The sequence below is a fragment of the Pelophylax lessonae genome (genome assembly GCF_965119305.1).
Source record: "Pelophylax lessonae genome assembly, chromosome: 5".
Taxonomy (NCBI): Eukaryota; Metazoa; Chordata; class Amphibia; order Anura; family Ranidae; genus Pelophylax; species Pelophylax lessonae.
This window is the reverse complement of record NC_138772.1, coordinates 97989801-98006686: the sequence shown is the minus strand read 5'-3', so window position 1 is coordinate 98006686 and position 16886 is coordinate 97989801. Positions and strand designations below refer to the sequence as shown.

The 16886-nt window shown below is 43.1% G+C and overlaps 1 protein-coding gene across 1 annotated transcript in view; it reads right to left on the bottom strand.

Moving 5' to 3' along the window:
• Positions 1-7538: 7538 nt before the first annotated feature.
• The window catches only part of LARP4B (La ribonucleoprotein 4B), a 321080-nt gene continuing 311732 nt past the window's right edge, over positions 7539-16886 (bottom strand). Inside the window, exons 17-18 of the mRNA XM_082259577.1 lie at positions 8297-8405; positions 7539-8206 (exon numbers count right to left, since the gene is read on the bottom strand). Coding sequence (XP_082115703.1) covers positions 7919-8206; positions 8297-8405 — 397 coding nt within the window. The 3' untranslated portion in view covers positions 7539-7918. The remainder of the gene's footprint in view (positions 8207-8296; positions 8406-16886) is intronic.

Genomic DNA, 16886 nt, shown 5'->3' with positions numbered 1-16886 from the left:
TTGAAGTCATGTAACAGCACTGAAAACTGCAAAATAAAGTTAGAAAAACTGGGATTTTTCATTTTGACACATAAGGCTGAACTCAGCTTACATTAATGATTGCGGTGGAGAATTTAAGGTATTAGACAGTACTTCCGATTTAGGTTTCACCCTTGTAGACAATAGGTTACTTTATTACCCACCAGTCTCTCCATAGGTTCTATGTGAATATGAAGCATTACCGAACTGTTGGCCTAAAACCAATTGTCTAACTGGTCATGGAGTAAAGGTCATTTAAACACAGATAACATTGAAACCAAACGAACCTCTTGCCCAAAGTGGAGTTCCACTCAAAAGAGGAACTTCCACTTTAAGGCCTCTTGACCCCCTAACATGCCACATTTTGGCATGTTGTTTCTTTTTGGGGGGGGGGTACCTAGTTTTGACAGGTACCCGCTCCCACTTCCGCTTGGGCCGCCTAGGCAGCTCGAGCGGAAGTTCTCTTCTACCCCTTCCTCCCTGCAATCTTCTGGGACATGCCACAGGTATTGCCCGTCCACGCAGGACACACAGCGCGACTCGCGCATACGCAGTGCACACCCAGTTGTGAAGCTGCAAGCTGTCACAGCCAGGTGTCCACAGTAGTGATGCCGGCGCCGCAGGGAGAAAAGGGAGAGAACTGAGGCTCCAGCCGGCCACATCGCTGGACCGTGGGACAGGTCAGTGTGTTTATTAAAAGTCAGCAGTAGGGATGGGCTTGATGTTGGGAGTCGAAAATAAGTAGGACTTGAACATCCGCTGTTCGTGTGTTTGCCAAAAATGGGGCACTCAACGTCAAGTTTGCCCGCTGATGAGCCCTGCATAATGCACTGCGCTGGTGCAGTGAATAAATTACTGATGATTGGCCAAAGCATGCACCTGACCTGTAATCAGAGCACAATGTCCTGTCAGAGCCATGATTGGACAAAGGCATGATGCCTTTAGCCAATCATGGCTCAGGGGCTAAGTTCACACCCCACACTATACAAGGCTGCTGCTTGCATTGCAGCCATGTATAGTGTATGATAATAGCAGTTAGACAGGTAGTTAGTGGACAGTGAGTTGAGTTAGTTTAGTGCAGTCAGTGTAGTGTTCAGGTTATACCCCAATTTTATAATGTATGGTTATGTTTTAGTCCTGGGTCCCCTCTCAGTGCTCCCCAAGTTGTGTGTCCCTGTCACTTACAGTTCATGAGCAGTGCCATGCCAAGCTGACCAATATTTCCCATAGATGCCAAAGAGCACTGAAAGCTGAAAAGTGGTCTAGGCAGGAAGGAAGTGAAAGTGCCCTGTATTTAAGTGGTTAAGGGGAATCCTATTCCAGAAAAAAAAAAGTCCCTTCGGGTCTGGTATAGATTTTAAGAGGAACACCATGCTAAAATTAAAAAACAAAACAAAACAAAAAAAAAAAAAAAAAAAAAACAGTCATTGGGTCCCCCTCAAAAATCCATACCAGGTCCTTTGGGTCTGAAACAGATTTTCAGGGGAACTCCACGGGGAAAAAACCCCCCCCCCCAAAAAATGGTGTGCCCCCCCCCCAAATCCATACCAGACCCTTATTGTAGCATGCAGCCTGGCCGGCCAGCACCCCCCCCCCTCCTGAACCATACCAGGCCGCTTGCCCTCAATATGGGGAGGGTGCTTTAGGGTGCCCTGGGCTGTGGTTGTCTGCAGGTGGGAGACTTATCGGAAACTTCAAGCCCCCTTTAACAAATGGGTACACCGTACCCCTATCCATTCACAAAAAAAAAAAGAAATACAAGAGAGTTTCTGACAAGTCCTTTATTCAAAAATAAAAATGTGTCCCTGATGTAAATCCATTGTCAATCACGGCGCTCGCCGCACCCCAAATATAGAAAAAAATTGAAAGACACTTCCGCCTCTTCAGAGGCGTCCCGCCGAATGACGCTCTTGAGTTTTGACAGCTCTTATAGGCAAGCGGCAGGGGAAAACCCGATTACGTCACCCGGATGCACCGCCCCCTTCTGAAGAGTCGAAGGTGTCTTTCAATTTTTTTCTATTTTTCAGGTGCGACGGGTGTCGTGATTGACGATGGATTTACATCGGGGGACACAATTTTTTAATTTTTAAATAAAGGACTTGTCAAAAACTGTCTTTGGTTTCTTTTTTTGTACACTTTTTGGTGAATGGGTAGGGGTACGATGTACCTTATACCCATTCACATAGAAAGGGGGGGCCCCCTTGTTAAAGGGGGCTTCAAGATTCCGATAAGCCCCCCACCTGCAGACCCCCACAACCCTGGGTTGTCGGGAAGAGGCCCTTGTCCCCATCAATATGGGGAAAAGGTGCTTTGGGGGGCAGCCTCCCCATGTTGAGGGCAAGTGGCCTGGTATGGTCCAGGAGGGGGGGGGGGGGGGGCGGCGCTCGGTCATCCCCTCATATCCCGACAATACATTATAGCCACGAGCAAGTTTAAATTACATTTTTTCCTTTAGAAATGAAAGCATTACTGCAACAGGCTACATACATCGTACAGATGCGTCACTTTACGGGCACATTAAGTGGACCCCCCCAGACACGATATTTAAAGGGTTTTTTTATTTTTATTGTTTCACTTTAAGCATTATTAAAATCACTGCTCCTGTAAAAATTATCCTTTTAAAAAATGTTTTTTGAAATGATGTGCCCCAGGGCAGTACCTGGGTCCCCATACAATTTTTATGGCAATAACTTGCATGTAAGCCTTTAAAATAAGGACTTATGATTTTTTTCATGTTCATGTCCCATAGACTTTAATAGAGTTTGGATGTTCGCTAGAACTTTTTCCCTGTTCGAGATGTTCTGGTGCGAACCTAACATAGGGGTGTTCGGCCCATCACTAGTCAGCATACACACTTTTTGTAACTGCTGACGTTTAATAAACACAAAAACAAGTGGAACTCTGCTTTAGGTTTACCTAAAAAATAACATGGGAAAGACTGTACATCTCCTTTATAGTACTGAACTCCAGTTACTGCAAGACAAACACAAAGGGGAGAGAAATGGGATTAATTTGCCTTTAATTTTCAGTACTGTATATTACAAATACAGATCAGTACCCATGCAAGTTTTCTTTGTGGGTGTCGTGTAATTGCATAGCAACTGAAATTCAGGGAGATCCTCTTCATACTTTGCATAACTGAGGTCTTAACAGAACATACAAGCAGTTATCAGTAGAAGATTAAATGAAACTGAGCCTTTATTTTGTATGGGAAAGAAAAAAAAAAACAAAAAAAAAAAAAAACATAAGTGTCTAAACCTTTATTATTCATAACCTACATTTTTTTTTTTTTTCAAATTAGACTTTTTACATTTTATGTCACAAAAAAATTAAATTACCAGTATTTACACATATGCTTGATTCCAGTCTTAATGGAAGAAACAGGACAAACTGAAAACCCTCAGATGTTTCTATTTCAAGTCATTTTAGCTGCATGGCATCATGTGGAACACCCGCAGCCATTAGTGTAAAAGATTCACAATACATAAACAGGAGTAACCATTTGACTAGAGAAGATAGACAGATATGTACCATTGTGCTCAGCTGTTACAGTATGAACAAAGAATTCTTAGCACATATACAGCAACCTCATGCTTATAAAATACTGAAAGCCATTCTGATTTCACCTTGTATACTGATAAAATATGAAAAAAAAAAAAAAAAAAAGAAAAAAAAACTTAAAATGCTTGATCTGTTTAAATCATTTAAAGGAAATTTCCACTTTCACCCCAAAAAAAATAAAAAAAATAAAAAAAGTTCAATATCTCTTTAGCTGGAACTTAATTGTGGATTTGTCACTTTTAGCAGAGAGGAAAGCCATTATATTTGTTTTGGAAATTTTTCCAATTTCAAGGATTTCAGAAACGGGTGTTGTGCTCTTTTCCCTTTAAGCTAAAAGCCATTTTGCAGTATATCTAAAAGCTTAACTGAAAGTGGAAGCCACCTTTAAAATTATCTTGTTAAAAAAACATAAGTGGTACATTTGACACAAGGAACATGTATGATATTTCTGGGAGGAATATATATATGGCATGTGCAGAAATACAGTAAATACAGATTGAAAAATCAAAGCAAGCATGCTTTCTTAGGGGCCTGAGCTCCTGTGCACAATGTTCTATGGTTTCCAGAGAGACCAGATGTTTGACAGCTCACATACTATATTGCATTTAAGTTTAGTAATTTTTTTCCCCATTTTAAATCAGCACCAGGGACCTTTCAATCATCCATCCTCCTCCATTTTTAGAGCGCTTTTCATTTTTGGAACCAATAGTAAAGCTATTATGAAGCTGGGGTAGAAAGGCATCTTTAAAGAGAGCCTGTGACATGTGAAATGCTTATTTTAAACCCAGCAGCATGGGAAAATCAAAGCTGCAGGACTGTCTGTGGGGCATGCTTGACAAAGGGTCCTGGCACAGCCCCGAAACAGGGCACTTTTACACGGTCATGTTATTATCTTGAAAAAAAAATTCAAAATTAAAGATCTATGGTGTGCTGGCAATCTGTATGTTCCATGATGTTACCGGTTCACAGCTGCCTGTTCCTGCAGCATCTGTCTCCTCTTAGCCTACCACAGGAACATGTGTGTGATAGGAATTTTGTTTGCTGAAGATTTGAACAGTACAAGAGACAATTTTCATTCATTAGAAGTTCAGTCCATGGTGCGGATTTAAGAAAAAAAAAAGTCACTTAACTTAAGCCTTAATGCCACTACACAGATTTGCTCTGAAATGTGCACTGTTAGACCAGCAAAATTAATCAACTGAATAAACAGTTTAAATAAATTGCTCACGAAACCCCTAAATAGATAGTTGACCAACTTTAAATTTACAGTTTGATATCTCATAAATATGTGCCAACACACTTCGTCCAAGAGCAGAAAATGTAGACATTCAAAGTGTGTAAAAAGCCATTAATGTAAAAGGTTGTTCTGTATTAATTACATAGGGAGGGGCAGCTGGTGCTGTGCCTACAAAACACAGAAACAGAACAGATCTAGTTCACAGGATGCATCGTAGTTATGCAACTAAAATATTGTAAATCTAACAAACAGAACTAAGTGCAAACGATACAATTAGAATCTGGACAAATGTTAAACACACATGCATGACCTGAAAAAAAAAATCAAATTTAGGACAGAGCAACTGTGTTTCTGGTAAAATATGAAAACGTCAGTATTAGGGATGACCATACACATTGCAACCAAATTGTACCATCCCCGCACAAAATCCTTTAGTTTTACCAAAACTATGCAACAAGAGCACAAAACCGTAATCAAATCAATTATCCTCCAATCTGGCAGACCCTTGCACTACATGGGGACTATAGAATCAGATAGTACAGTTTATGGTCAGCTTTAGCAGTCATTGCTTATGATTTGTCAGGGAAAAGGACTTTGGGAACCAAATTTTAAATGTTCATAAACTTGGGGTACTCTAGAATGTCCCAACAAAATTCAAATTGCCATATAAAAAAAATAAATAGAGATATATATATTTATATATGAGAAATGAACATGTAACAATGTTTACATGGTTTCATTTTTTTTTTTTTTTCTGAATAATGCTTGAAAAAGAGGTCAGGTGGATTTACAAAGGGACTCCAGGAGTTAAAAAATAGCTGTACATACTTGTCTGGTAAAAAATAAATCAAATACTTCCTGGTAGTGAATAGTGTATACTTGAAGACTGATGAAATAGATGAGGGTTTTTTTTTTATCTTCAGATAAGACTCTTAATCTCCCTTTTTGCAGTGAATAGGCAAAGTCAGTTCAACACACCAGGTTAAAAAAATAATGACTGAAATAAAGATTCAAACCACAACATTTAGTTTATCTACATCCAGCTTAACAGTAACATTTATAATATATCAACAATAATTTTTTAGCATTTTTTTCGTAGGGTACCTTTTTATATGTTCTGATTATTTACATCTGTACAAGCAAAGCACACACTTCCAAGTGCACATATTTAATACAGTATTGACTATTTGCATTTACATTTCAACAATCTGGGAAAAAAAAAAGAAGAAAAAAAAAAAGATCGTTGAGATCTTAAAGGTATATTACAAAAAAACTGTTGCTATTTCCTGTACAACAGTGGTATTACTCAGGTCAGTCATAACAGCGATATACACTGAAACCAAGTAATTTTGTATTTCACTCATGCTAACCCACATAGAAGGGGGTCAGACTTAATTAAATCTAAGCTGTCTTATACAAAAGTTAAGGCAAAGTCATTTTCAAGTTTAAATAAAATTCAAGTTTTTTTTTTTTTTTTTTTTAAATATTGGATGGAAATATTTGTCTTAAAAAAAAAAAAATCATAAAAGCAAAAAAACACAAAGAAAACAAAAACCACCCCCAGCCTATTCTTCACGCTGCCTAAACCCAGCGAATCATGCAGGTTCATCAGGCGGCGCATTAAAACAAAAGAAAAAAAAATCCAAAAATGCACACTTGGAAAAAATATGTACCCTACAGCGTAAACTTTCGCTGTTTTGAATACTTTACACATTTCAAACTAAAAATAATTTAGATTCTTCTTTATGCGAAACATGCTAAATTTAGTGCATCCTTGTCCTTCAAAAAAGTATAATAGTGTGTACAACTTTCAATAAATCTTTATTCCCAAGGCGTTTACAATGACATCTCCCTTCCATGACTATAATATATAAATATATATTTATATATGAATAGGTCATCAGACTTCCTTTCCAAACCAAACGGAAAAAGGTCATGGCGACTGGGAGACATCATCTACATAGTTTCCCTTGGTGCAGCAATACTAAGAAAAAATACCAAAAAAAAAAAAAAAAAAGACAGTAAAGAAAGAGCAAAACAATTATGTGCGTGAACTCCGCTCTGTTAGTTGATTAGGAATCATGTGCTTTGATATTATCTAGATTAACTGTTTTTTCACAAATGTGTAACTGGAAACTGCTAGTAGCATGCTTGGGGGAAAAAACCTTAAGAACTCCAGGTAACACTAATAATTTAGGTTTGGATGGAGGCAAGTTGGCTAACCTTGCATGTACAGACAAGCTGGCCAAAAAGCATCTTGCAACAGAACCAGTGCTGGTCACGAAGCATGAATCTGGCCACGAAGCATGAATCAGTTGCGAGACTTGTTAAGAGGTGAGCACATGGACAGACCTTACCACCAACACCACAATAATAAAAAGGGTTTGAGGAAAAGAGATCCAAAACGCAGAAACAATAGGACTTGGGCCCTAGTGTCCAGATTTGTGGAGTCCTGAGTTAAGCTTACCTACAGCTGTGAGGAACTGTCAATGTTAAGTTCTCCTCAATTTTCTTCCCTGTCTGTGGTAACTGGCCTTGACAGAAGATTGCCTACTGACAATAAATAAGGCCAAGACATGCCTCAGACTTGCACAGGCGGAATAAAGAGCAACAGGTAGAAAACTGCAACAAAATTTCACTGTTGGGAAGGAGGGGGGGTTTCCATATCTATTTAAACTTTTGAGGAGTGTTGAAAAACTTTATACACCCAATACTAAAATTGACAGTTTTGCAATGCTATCATTCATGCATTTTTGTTTCATTAATAAATTACTTTTTTGCATTAATGGTACTATTTCTGCAACCAAATTACGGGACCCTACTGCATTAACAAAGATTGGAGTTTGTGGGGAGGGAGTCCTGAAGGTCTTGTCTTGATATGAAACCCACTTGGCTTAAAGAGAAAAATACAACTGACTATTAATCTGAATGCCACAGGGTATTATATTGGCATTCTTAAAAAATGAGAACCTGAAAAAAAGCTGGACGTTGTTACAGATGTTCATAAGCTACCCACTCTTATCCAGCGACTCATTCGGTGATATCATAGGTGGGGTATGCTCACTAAGGGGTGATATTCAGTTCTCACTTTTCCAAATGTTCTTACTGGGGAGACTTTAGGGGGCTTCCAGGTTCTTTATTTCCCCGTTTTCCAATAGACAGAGGAGGTGGAGGCGACCTGCGACCCGATAGTCTCCTCTGGTCTTTGGGCCGTCCTGTGCTGGACTTCACCGGAGGGGTGTCTCTGGCTTTCTCTAGGGAAGGGTCAGTCACCTTCCCTTCAGCTTTAACACAAACAGCCACATTCTTCTGTTCTTTAGTAGGCTGCAAGTTAGGGCCATCCTTGCTTGTTCTCTGGCAGATCTCTGCGTAACTAGGTTTTCTGAGCTCCTATTTAAACAAAAAAAACATGACTGAACATCTATCATACCAAAATTTATGATATAGTTTCACATTAAATGATAGTGCATGAATACTTACTGTAGCAGCTCCATTAACTTGAACAGATTTACTAGAAGTGTTAAGTGTAGTGGAAATCCTTTCAATAGTTGGAGAGTCTTGCTGCTGCATATCCGCTACTTTCGAGTCACTGCATTCAAAATAAAGATATGCATTTTAGCCATAAGAAATGTTACAACACCACCGTTCTAATGCCCATTTAAAGTGACTGTAAAGTCTTTTTTTTTTCTTTTAAAGTAACAAACATGGTATACTTACCTGCCCTGTGCAGTGGTTTTGCACAGAGCAGCCCAGATCCTCTTCTTCTCTGGGCCCCTCTTCGGCTCTCCTGGCTCCTCCCTCCCGTCGAGTGTGCCCACAGCAAGCAACTTGCTATAGGGGTTCCTGAACCGAGCTGCAGCTCACTGTGTCTATTCAGACATGGAGCCGGGGTTCGGCCCCACCCCCTCTCTCCTCATTGGCTAAGTTTGATTGACAGCAGCGGCAGCCAATGGCAACTTTAGCTGCCCAGGCTTTAGGCCACAAGATTTTATCCCTGGAATGGAGATTAGGGCCATTCTGTAAATCTGTCTCATGACAAATTCTAGGGCATCCACACAAAAAAAAAACAAAAAAAAAAAAAAAACAAAAAAAAAAACAAAAACAGCAGAGTAGAAGGTAAATGCTCTCTTAAAGCACAAACATGGAAAACGGTCATGTGGGTTGTCCATTGCCCTAGTTTAGTTAGCTATACTAGAATTGCAGCGAGAGCTGGTTTAAAGGGTCTGGCTGAGCTTGAAAGAATAAAAATCTTTTAGGAGAGTCTCAAACTTTCTAACTGCAGAATCTTTGAAAGGAGGAACATCTTCAATAGGTACAGTTACATGTTTAAGACTGACAGCAGGATCAACTAAAGGAATAGAATACGGTTTGTCAAACTCTATAAAGTGGGGAAAAAAATAGGATTTTTGTTACTTACTATAAAATCCATTTCTCTTTGTTCACTGATGGACACAGCGCTCCATATGCAGAACCATAGTGTTAGCAGGAGTAGCACATTAGACAGAAAAAACACTTGGCTATTCTTATGGGCAGTCCCAGCTGGCATTCACCCCCCTCTCTGCTATAGGCATTCAGTTTAGTAACAAGCAGTATCAAAAAGGTAACAAAACTCCATAGAGGGGTGGGTGCTGTGTTCATCAATAAACTCAGAGAAATGGATTTTACGGTAACAAAAACCCTATTTTCTCTTTCGTTCATTGACGGACACAGCGCTCCATATTCATAATCATAGGGACGTTCCTAAGCAGTGCCAAAAACATGAGGGATGGGACAAAAAACCTAAGGCAAAAACACAAGAAGCCAACCAGGTAACAGGAGCTCAACACAAAACTAGATCCCATCCTGAATGATACACCCACAAAGAGGAAACAGACCCTCTAAACCTTGCGGCCAAAAGAAGCATCTGTAGATTTCAAAGCATCCACTTTGTAGAATTTTGTGAAAGTGTGCACTGACAACAAAGTGGCCGCCTTGCAAACCTGCGCCACTGACGCCCGATGATGGAAGGCCCAAGAAACACAGAAAGCGCCATTACAGGGAAAGGAGGAACCTGACCCTTGACAGAACAGGCCCGAGTCACCGTCTGATCCATCTGGAAACGGTCGCAATGATTACAAACAGTGCGTCTGACCTCCAAAAAGACTCTGGCTGCCAAATAAATACACCTGAAATCGCCCGAACCACATCCAGGGCATGCATCACAAATTCCTTGGAATGAGCAGGCCTGGGACACAAGGAAGACAACACAATGTCTTCATTCAAATGAAAGTCAGAGACAATCTTAAGTAGGAATGATGGGCGGACAAACACCTTATCCTTGTGGATCACCATGCAGAGGGTATGAAAAGATAACGCCGCCAGTTCCGACACTCTGCAAACAGAGGTGATAGCCACCAAAAAGGCCACCTTCTGAGACCGCGTAAGCAGGGAAATCCCACAAGAATTTTAAAAGGGAGGCTTCTGGAGAACTGAGAGCACCAAGTTCAAATCCCATAGCGGTAGAGGCCGCACCGGCGGAGTGAGGTTTCAAACCCCTTGAATGAAAGTACGCACCGAAGAATGTGTGGCCAAGAGCGCCAAGGTTAACACATGACCCTTGATGGTACTCAAGGCCAACTTCTGCTCAACACATCGTTGAAGGAAGGTCAAAATCTGAGCCATCGACAACGAACGAGGGTGAAAACCGATTAACTCACACCACGAAATGTACGCTTTCCACGTACAATGGTAAATCTTTTTAGAGGTGGATTTCCTAGCCTTAAGCCTTGTTGGAATCACTGACCCAGGGAAACCTCTACCGCTCAGCACCTGGCTTTCAACAGCCAGGCCGTCATAGACAGCAATTGTAAAGCAGGATAGAAGATCGGCCCTTGGGACAGCAGGGCCTCCAAAGGACCTCCAAAGGACGTCTGTGACCAATTACACCAGGTTGTCGTACCAAGACCAGAGAGGCCAGTCTGGGGCCACCAGAATTACCGGAACCCCCTTTGGCCTTGAGAGGAGGGAAGCCATAGAATAAATTATACTGGCACCACGGGGCCAGAATGTCTGTGGCATCCGCCAGAGGATCCCGTGACCTTGGTACCTTTCTGTTGAGCTGAGACGCCAAAAAGGTCCACTTCAGGTGAAACCCGTCCGGATGAAGGGACCACTCCCCTTAGTCCAACGCCTGCCGACTTAGATAGTCCGCCTGCCAATTTTCCACACCTAGAATGTGCACGGCGGAGTGGGCCGGAACAAAATTCTGCCCACCCGAGAATGCCGGATACCTCCAGAGCCGCCAACACACTTTTTATTCCACCCTGGTGATTGAAATAAGCCACCACCGCGGCATTGTCCAACTGGATCCGTACCGGGAGCCCCCAAGGCCAATCTGTCCAGTGATCCAGGCACAGCCTGATTGCCTGAAGTTCCAAGACATTGATCCGTAGTCTGGATTCTTCCAGTGTTCAACAACCCAGAGCGGAGACTGCCATCTGTCTTGACCACTGTCCAATACAAGGGAGGAAAGGACTTGCCTGGCGAAGATTCAGAAGCCACCAGACCAGAGAACCCCTGGTTTCCCGGCTTAGCTGAATCTGATTGTCCAGAGATACTGGACATTTGTCCCATTTTACCATGATCTCCCTCTGAAGGGACCTCGCATGATACTGTGCAAACGGGACCGCCTCAAAAAGGTAGACACCATCAGGCCCAGCACTCACATGCAAGTCCAGAGGGATGACCTCCTGTGAGACAGCAATAGATGAATTGCAGCATGCAACTTCTGGAGTTTGTCCAGAACTGAATCCAGTCAGACCCAAGTAATCCAATTTCCTGGACAGTATCAGGGCAGACTTCTGGTAGTTCCGAAGCCAACCAAACTCCAAGGTCTGGATAGTGATCTCCACACCGTCCGCCAATGCAGATAAGGACTCTGCTCACAAGAGGAGGTCGTCCAAGTAGCCCAGCACAGCAATCTCCCACAGACGTAACAATGCCAAAACCGTGAAGACCCGAGGAGCAGAGGTGAGACCATGGCCAGAATCGGCCGTAACGCTGAACCAGCAATAGTGAACATGCTGCAGACCACAGACTCTTTGTCAGCCAATCTTTAAAGGCCGGGGATTCCTCTACCAGAATAACCTTATGTAACCTGGAAACCAGAGGGTCCACCCCTGGTGGGACAGTCAACTTCTTCAGAAGTGACTCTTCAAAGGGGAACCCCAACGCTAAACATTTAGGAACCACAAAGGGACATTTTGGGCGCTCCCAATCTCTATAGACAAACGTGTCAAAATAGGAGGGATAACGAAACACTTTTGCGGTGCAAGACGGCTTGTGAGTACCAAAAGGAATGGCCACCTCCGCAGCTGCCTCAATTGTATCCTTCATCTTCAAAGTCTTCCGCATGGATGTAGCCAGTTAATCAACCAGCGACTTCTCATGCACCGCTGCAGTGGCTACAAACCCCGCAGGGTGTACCATGTCCCTGGCGACAGAGCCAGTTTCAGGATCAGATGAAACAGATGAGGGTGTTTTCTGCTAGCCCTCCTCTCAAAGGCCACCTCCACCCAGGAAACAAGGACTCCAGGACCACCATCAGTACCACCACCACCATCAGTACATCAATGGAAGGCTGGGACGCTGAGGAACCTGCTGACTCAAAGAGGGGGTCAGGGGGGGAAACATGATCCTGAGACACCATACATAAATAGGGAGAACCCACTGGCAAAACGTATCTTGCACCGCCAGGGTACTCACCTACCCTGAGGCACCGCAATCGCACTACACCAGGGGTACCCAGAGGCAATGCACAATGCAACCTAGAGAGGGAGGGACCCTACCAGGACTCCCCACCCCACCGAAGGAGCGCTGGTCTGCACAAGATAGCGCCAGGGATCCACGTTCGGCATCCGGGGGAAAAGGAAACCCAGGTGTCAACACCAGGGGAAGGAGGGGCCCCCGCCACAATATACACCCACCACCCTAAAGGCTCCACTGTCAAGGCCTGCGGATGCCGGAGCAATAAAAAACGGCTGCCGGATCAAACATGGCTGCTGGGAGAGAAATAATCACAGGCCCCCAAAAGCGTGGTGCCGACTATAGAAAAATGGCCGCCACACACAAGAACCAGGAAAATATCTCTGGAGCCTAGGCCACAATTCCACGGCGGGAGGGGGACCCGGGCCGCAAGTCCACCAAAACGGGCAGTGCCCACCCAATCAGGGAAGTAGGTCCGCCCACCGGTAGTGCTGCACACACCCAATGTTCACCACTGTCCCACCGCGCTACCCCCAGAGGAAGGTGATGGATATTAATGCCTCTTGATCAGTCCCGCCTCATCAGTGCCACCCATCAGTCCTGCCTCTCCCTGCCCATCGGCGCCTGCTCATCAGCACACATCAGTGAAGAAAAAAAAAAAAAAGACCTGTTTGCAAAATTTTATAACAAACTATAAAAAAACGTTTTCCCCCAAATTTTTCAGGTTTTTTTTTTGCTTGTTTAGCAAAAAATAAAAAACCCAGAGGTGATTAAAAACCACCAAAAGAAAGCTCTAAGTGTGAAAAAAAAAAGAATAAAAATTTCATATGGGTACAGTTTTTCATGACCACGCAATCACTGTGTGAAAGCGATGAAAGCTGAAAATTGGCCTCGTCAGTAAGTGGTATAAGTGCCCAGTAAGCAAGTGGTTAAAAATGTTATAGGTCTCTTTGTACCCAAAGGGGCATTGGGGGGCACAAGAGAATCAAGCTGCACAATGCCAAGGCTTTTGTATATGGCAACAGGGAGATTTTCTACATTAGCAAGCATGTTTCATGAAGCTCCCCTCCTTCAATAATGCGGCAATCTGGAGAAGAAAAATCTTCTGCAGCTTTCTCCATTACGGCTTCAATCTCCTATTTCTTTCCATCGGTTGGTTTCATTCTAGGGCAGGCATATCGGGACCCAACTTGGGAAGAGAAAAAAGAATAGAAGAGCTGTAGTGTTTTTGAGCTCTGGGCAAAGATGGTTGCATTAAAGTGGTTATTTTTCCAGAGGAGTTGCAATATTGATGCAGAAAATTCTGCTTGCCATGTAGACCGCTTGTTACACACCTGCAATAAAGTTAGAATTGTATGCAGACTGGAGTCGGCACCTGCTTCGTTGCAAGAGGTGTATCGTCACACTAAAATTGGGTGTTGTGTGGGCCTTTGGCAGAGCGAATGCGCACTAGTGATTCTGCGATGGCTCCCCTTGTCTGGCCATTATAGCGTTTGATATAAAATATATTATATGAATGATTTTTCTACCAGACTGGAAGATCAGTATAAAATATATTATATGAATGATTTTTCTATCAGACTGGAAGATCAGTTTAGTAATTTGTCTTGGAGACAGACATGTTTTTTTAAGAGGATATTTTAATTGACAGTTCAATGTTTTTAATACTCTGTAACCTGGAAAATAGCTTCGCTATTCTGACATATATAAATAACCTGTGGCATGTACGATACCAAAGTGCCATCTTGAGGTAGAATTTGAGAATGTTTCTCCCATTAGGTTCAGTTTTCCAAAAGGGACTTCACCCATGTGGGGATGGTCTGTTGTTCGGTAACTACAGTAAACAACCTGACATATAAAAGGTTGTCAGGCATAGGCTGGACAGGGCTCCATAATGCATTAAGACCAAGAAAGGAAAGTCTGTACCAGCCAAGACGCTTTTGCCTGATCTACAGCAACTGCTTAGAAGCTTGAGTTCTCGTTGCTTTGCAGATCATGCACACATTGTAACCAGAGTTAAGTAACTTTTAAGCATATTTCCACTGTTTACAGACCATAATGTATTTGCTAGGAAGTAGGTAGCACTTGGCATGTTCTAGGCATTGTTATATCTGTCAGTCTTGTATAGTATTCCTAATATTGTAATAGGTTTGTATGTACAGCATTTTTGTATAGTAAAAGCACATTTATACACGGCAGAGATCTGAGCTTCCTTGCTTATACCGCAAAGTAACCTTGCTAGACAGACGCAAGCAAACCACATAGCTACATGGGAGGGTATTACTCTGTGGGGCACTCATGGAATAGGGTGCAGAATACAAGATAAGGTAGACCACCCTGTAGGGAATCATCATGGTGTAATGGTGGGAGGAAGCGCCTGAATGCCATATAAGGGATCTAGGCAGAAGTAGCGGTAAAATGTGCACAGTGTGATGTAATCACTTCCTCATCCCTCTGAGAGTAAGCTCTGAATGGCTGAATTTTAGTGCCAAATTTGAAGTTTACACTGTAGTGAATCTAATTCAAATATAGCCTCGGCCTCTCAGTAACAGGGTGACCCTGTCTTACCTGTCCGTGACACTGGAGTGTGTGTGTGTGTGTGTGTGTGTGTGTGTGTGTGTGTGTATATATATATATATATACACACACACACACACACACACACACACACACCCAGATCAGCCATAACATTAGGACCACCCACCTAATATGGAGTATGGCCCCCTTTCCCCTTTTGCTAAAACAGCCCTGACCCATTGAGGCATGGACATCAAAGTAACATCCACATGAATGGCAGGACCCAAGGTTTCCCAGCAGAACATTAGCCAAAGCCTCACACTGCCTCTACCAACTTGCCTTTTTATACTGCATTCTGGTGCCATCTCTTCCCCAGGTAAGTATACTGTATGTATATAAGCGCTGCTACCTTGCTAACCATGCAAAAAGTGCTCTGTGCTTGCAAATAATAAATGATCTCTGAACCCTGAAGTTGTATTCTTAAATTGTTATATGTGCCAACCCTATATATTGTTTCTATTTATCAATCCTCCAGGTTATTAAAACATCCAGGCCCCGTTCACATAGCAGCGACGCTACTTCCTGGGGCGACCTCCGAGGTCACGGTGCGAGCAGCGCGCCGCGACCTCGGAGCGGCCGGCACGGACTTCATAACATTGAAGTCTATGACGGTCGCTCCGGGTCGCCCCAAAAAAGCTCCGGACCCTTTTTCTAAGTCGGAGCGACTTGTGTCGCTCCTATTAGAACGGGTCCGCAGCTTCTCTATGGAAGGCGACCTGTGAGGCGACCAGGTCGCCTCACAGGTCGCCCCAGTGTGAACGGGGACTAACAATACCGAATAACCGTGTTATTTCTTAATGTGCAAAAAGCAATATATAAATAAATTCATATACACAAAGTGCCAGAAAGCAATAATTTAATAAATAAATTCATATAACAATAGTGCAAAGTGAAGAAAAGTCCTTATATTCTGCAATAACTATATAATAAAAATACATATCAAATTTGCAAAGTGAAAAAGTGAGGTAGATTCTTTCAAACATGCTCAAACTGTGCAAAAAATTGAGATCTTTGTGCTTCACTCTGTGCTCCCCTCGTGTCCCACTCACTGGACAAATAGAAGGGATAGGCACAATTAATAGATCAGCAGTGAAGTATGTGTTCCTATAATTCTTCCTGATGTGATGGGAAATTGAGTCTCCTGGGTTCCGGAATCTCTTTACACCAATAGCTCCCAAAGAAGGTGATCATATAACAGAGAATGCTCCATAGTGTAATATAGTTAAAACTATTTAATAAGTAAAATAATCGGGGGGGGGGGGGGGGCGTGGCCTGGAGCGGCATGCGGTAGGACGCAAGTAAGAGGAGCTCCGTCGTCAGATTCTCTTACATCCTTATATCCTGCACCCCAACATCCTGGATTGCCTCCCCCGTACCTCCGGACTCCCTGTAGACCTCCTGCAGCATGTCGCCGCCCAAGAAATCGGCGGACACCACCGCCAAGCTGGACAAATTTCGCTGCCTGGACAAGGAGTCCCAGGCCCAAGATGGCGCCGCGGTGGGAGCGGAGGTAAGCTTGGCAGGGGCTGAGACGGCAAAGATCCTGGAAGCCATATCGCAGTGCCAGGCATCCCTCACCTCCAAAATAGAGGATGTGAGGATCAATATTTCCTTGGTCCGCCAGGACCTCCAAAAACTGAGGGAGAGAGTCACGGAAGCGGAGCAGAGGATTAGTGGGGTTGAGGATTCTTTGCCGCCTTTGCAGCATGTCTCTGACAACCTCCAGCTACTAGTAAACCAATTATTGTCG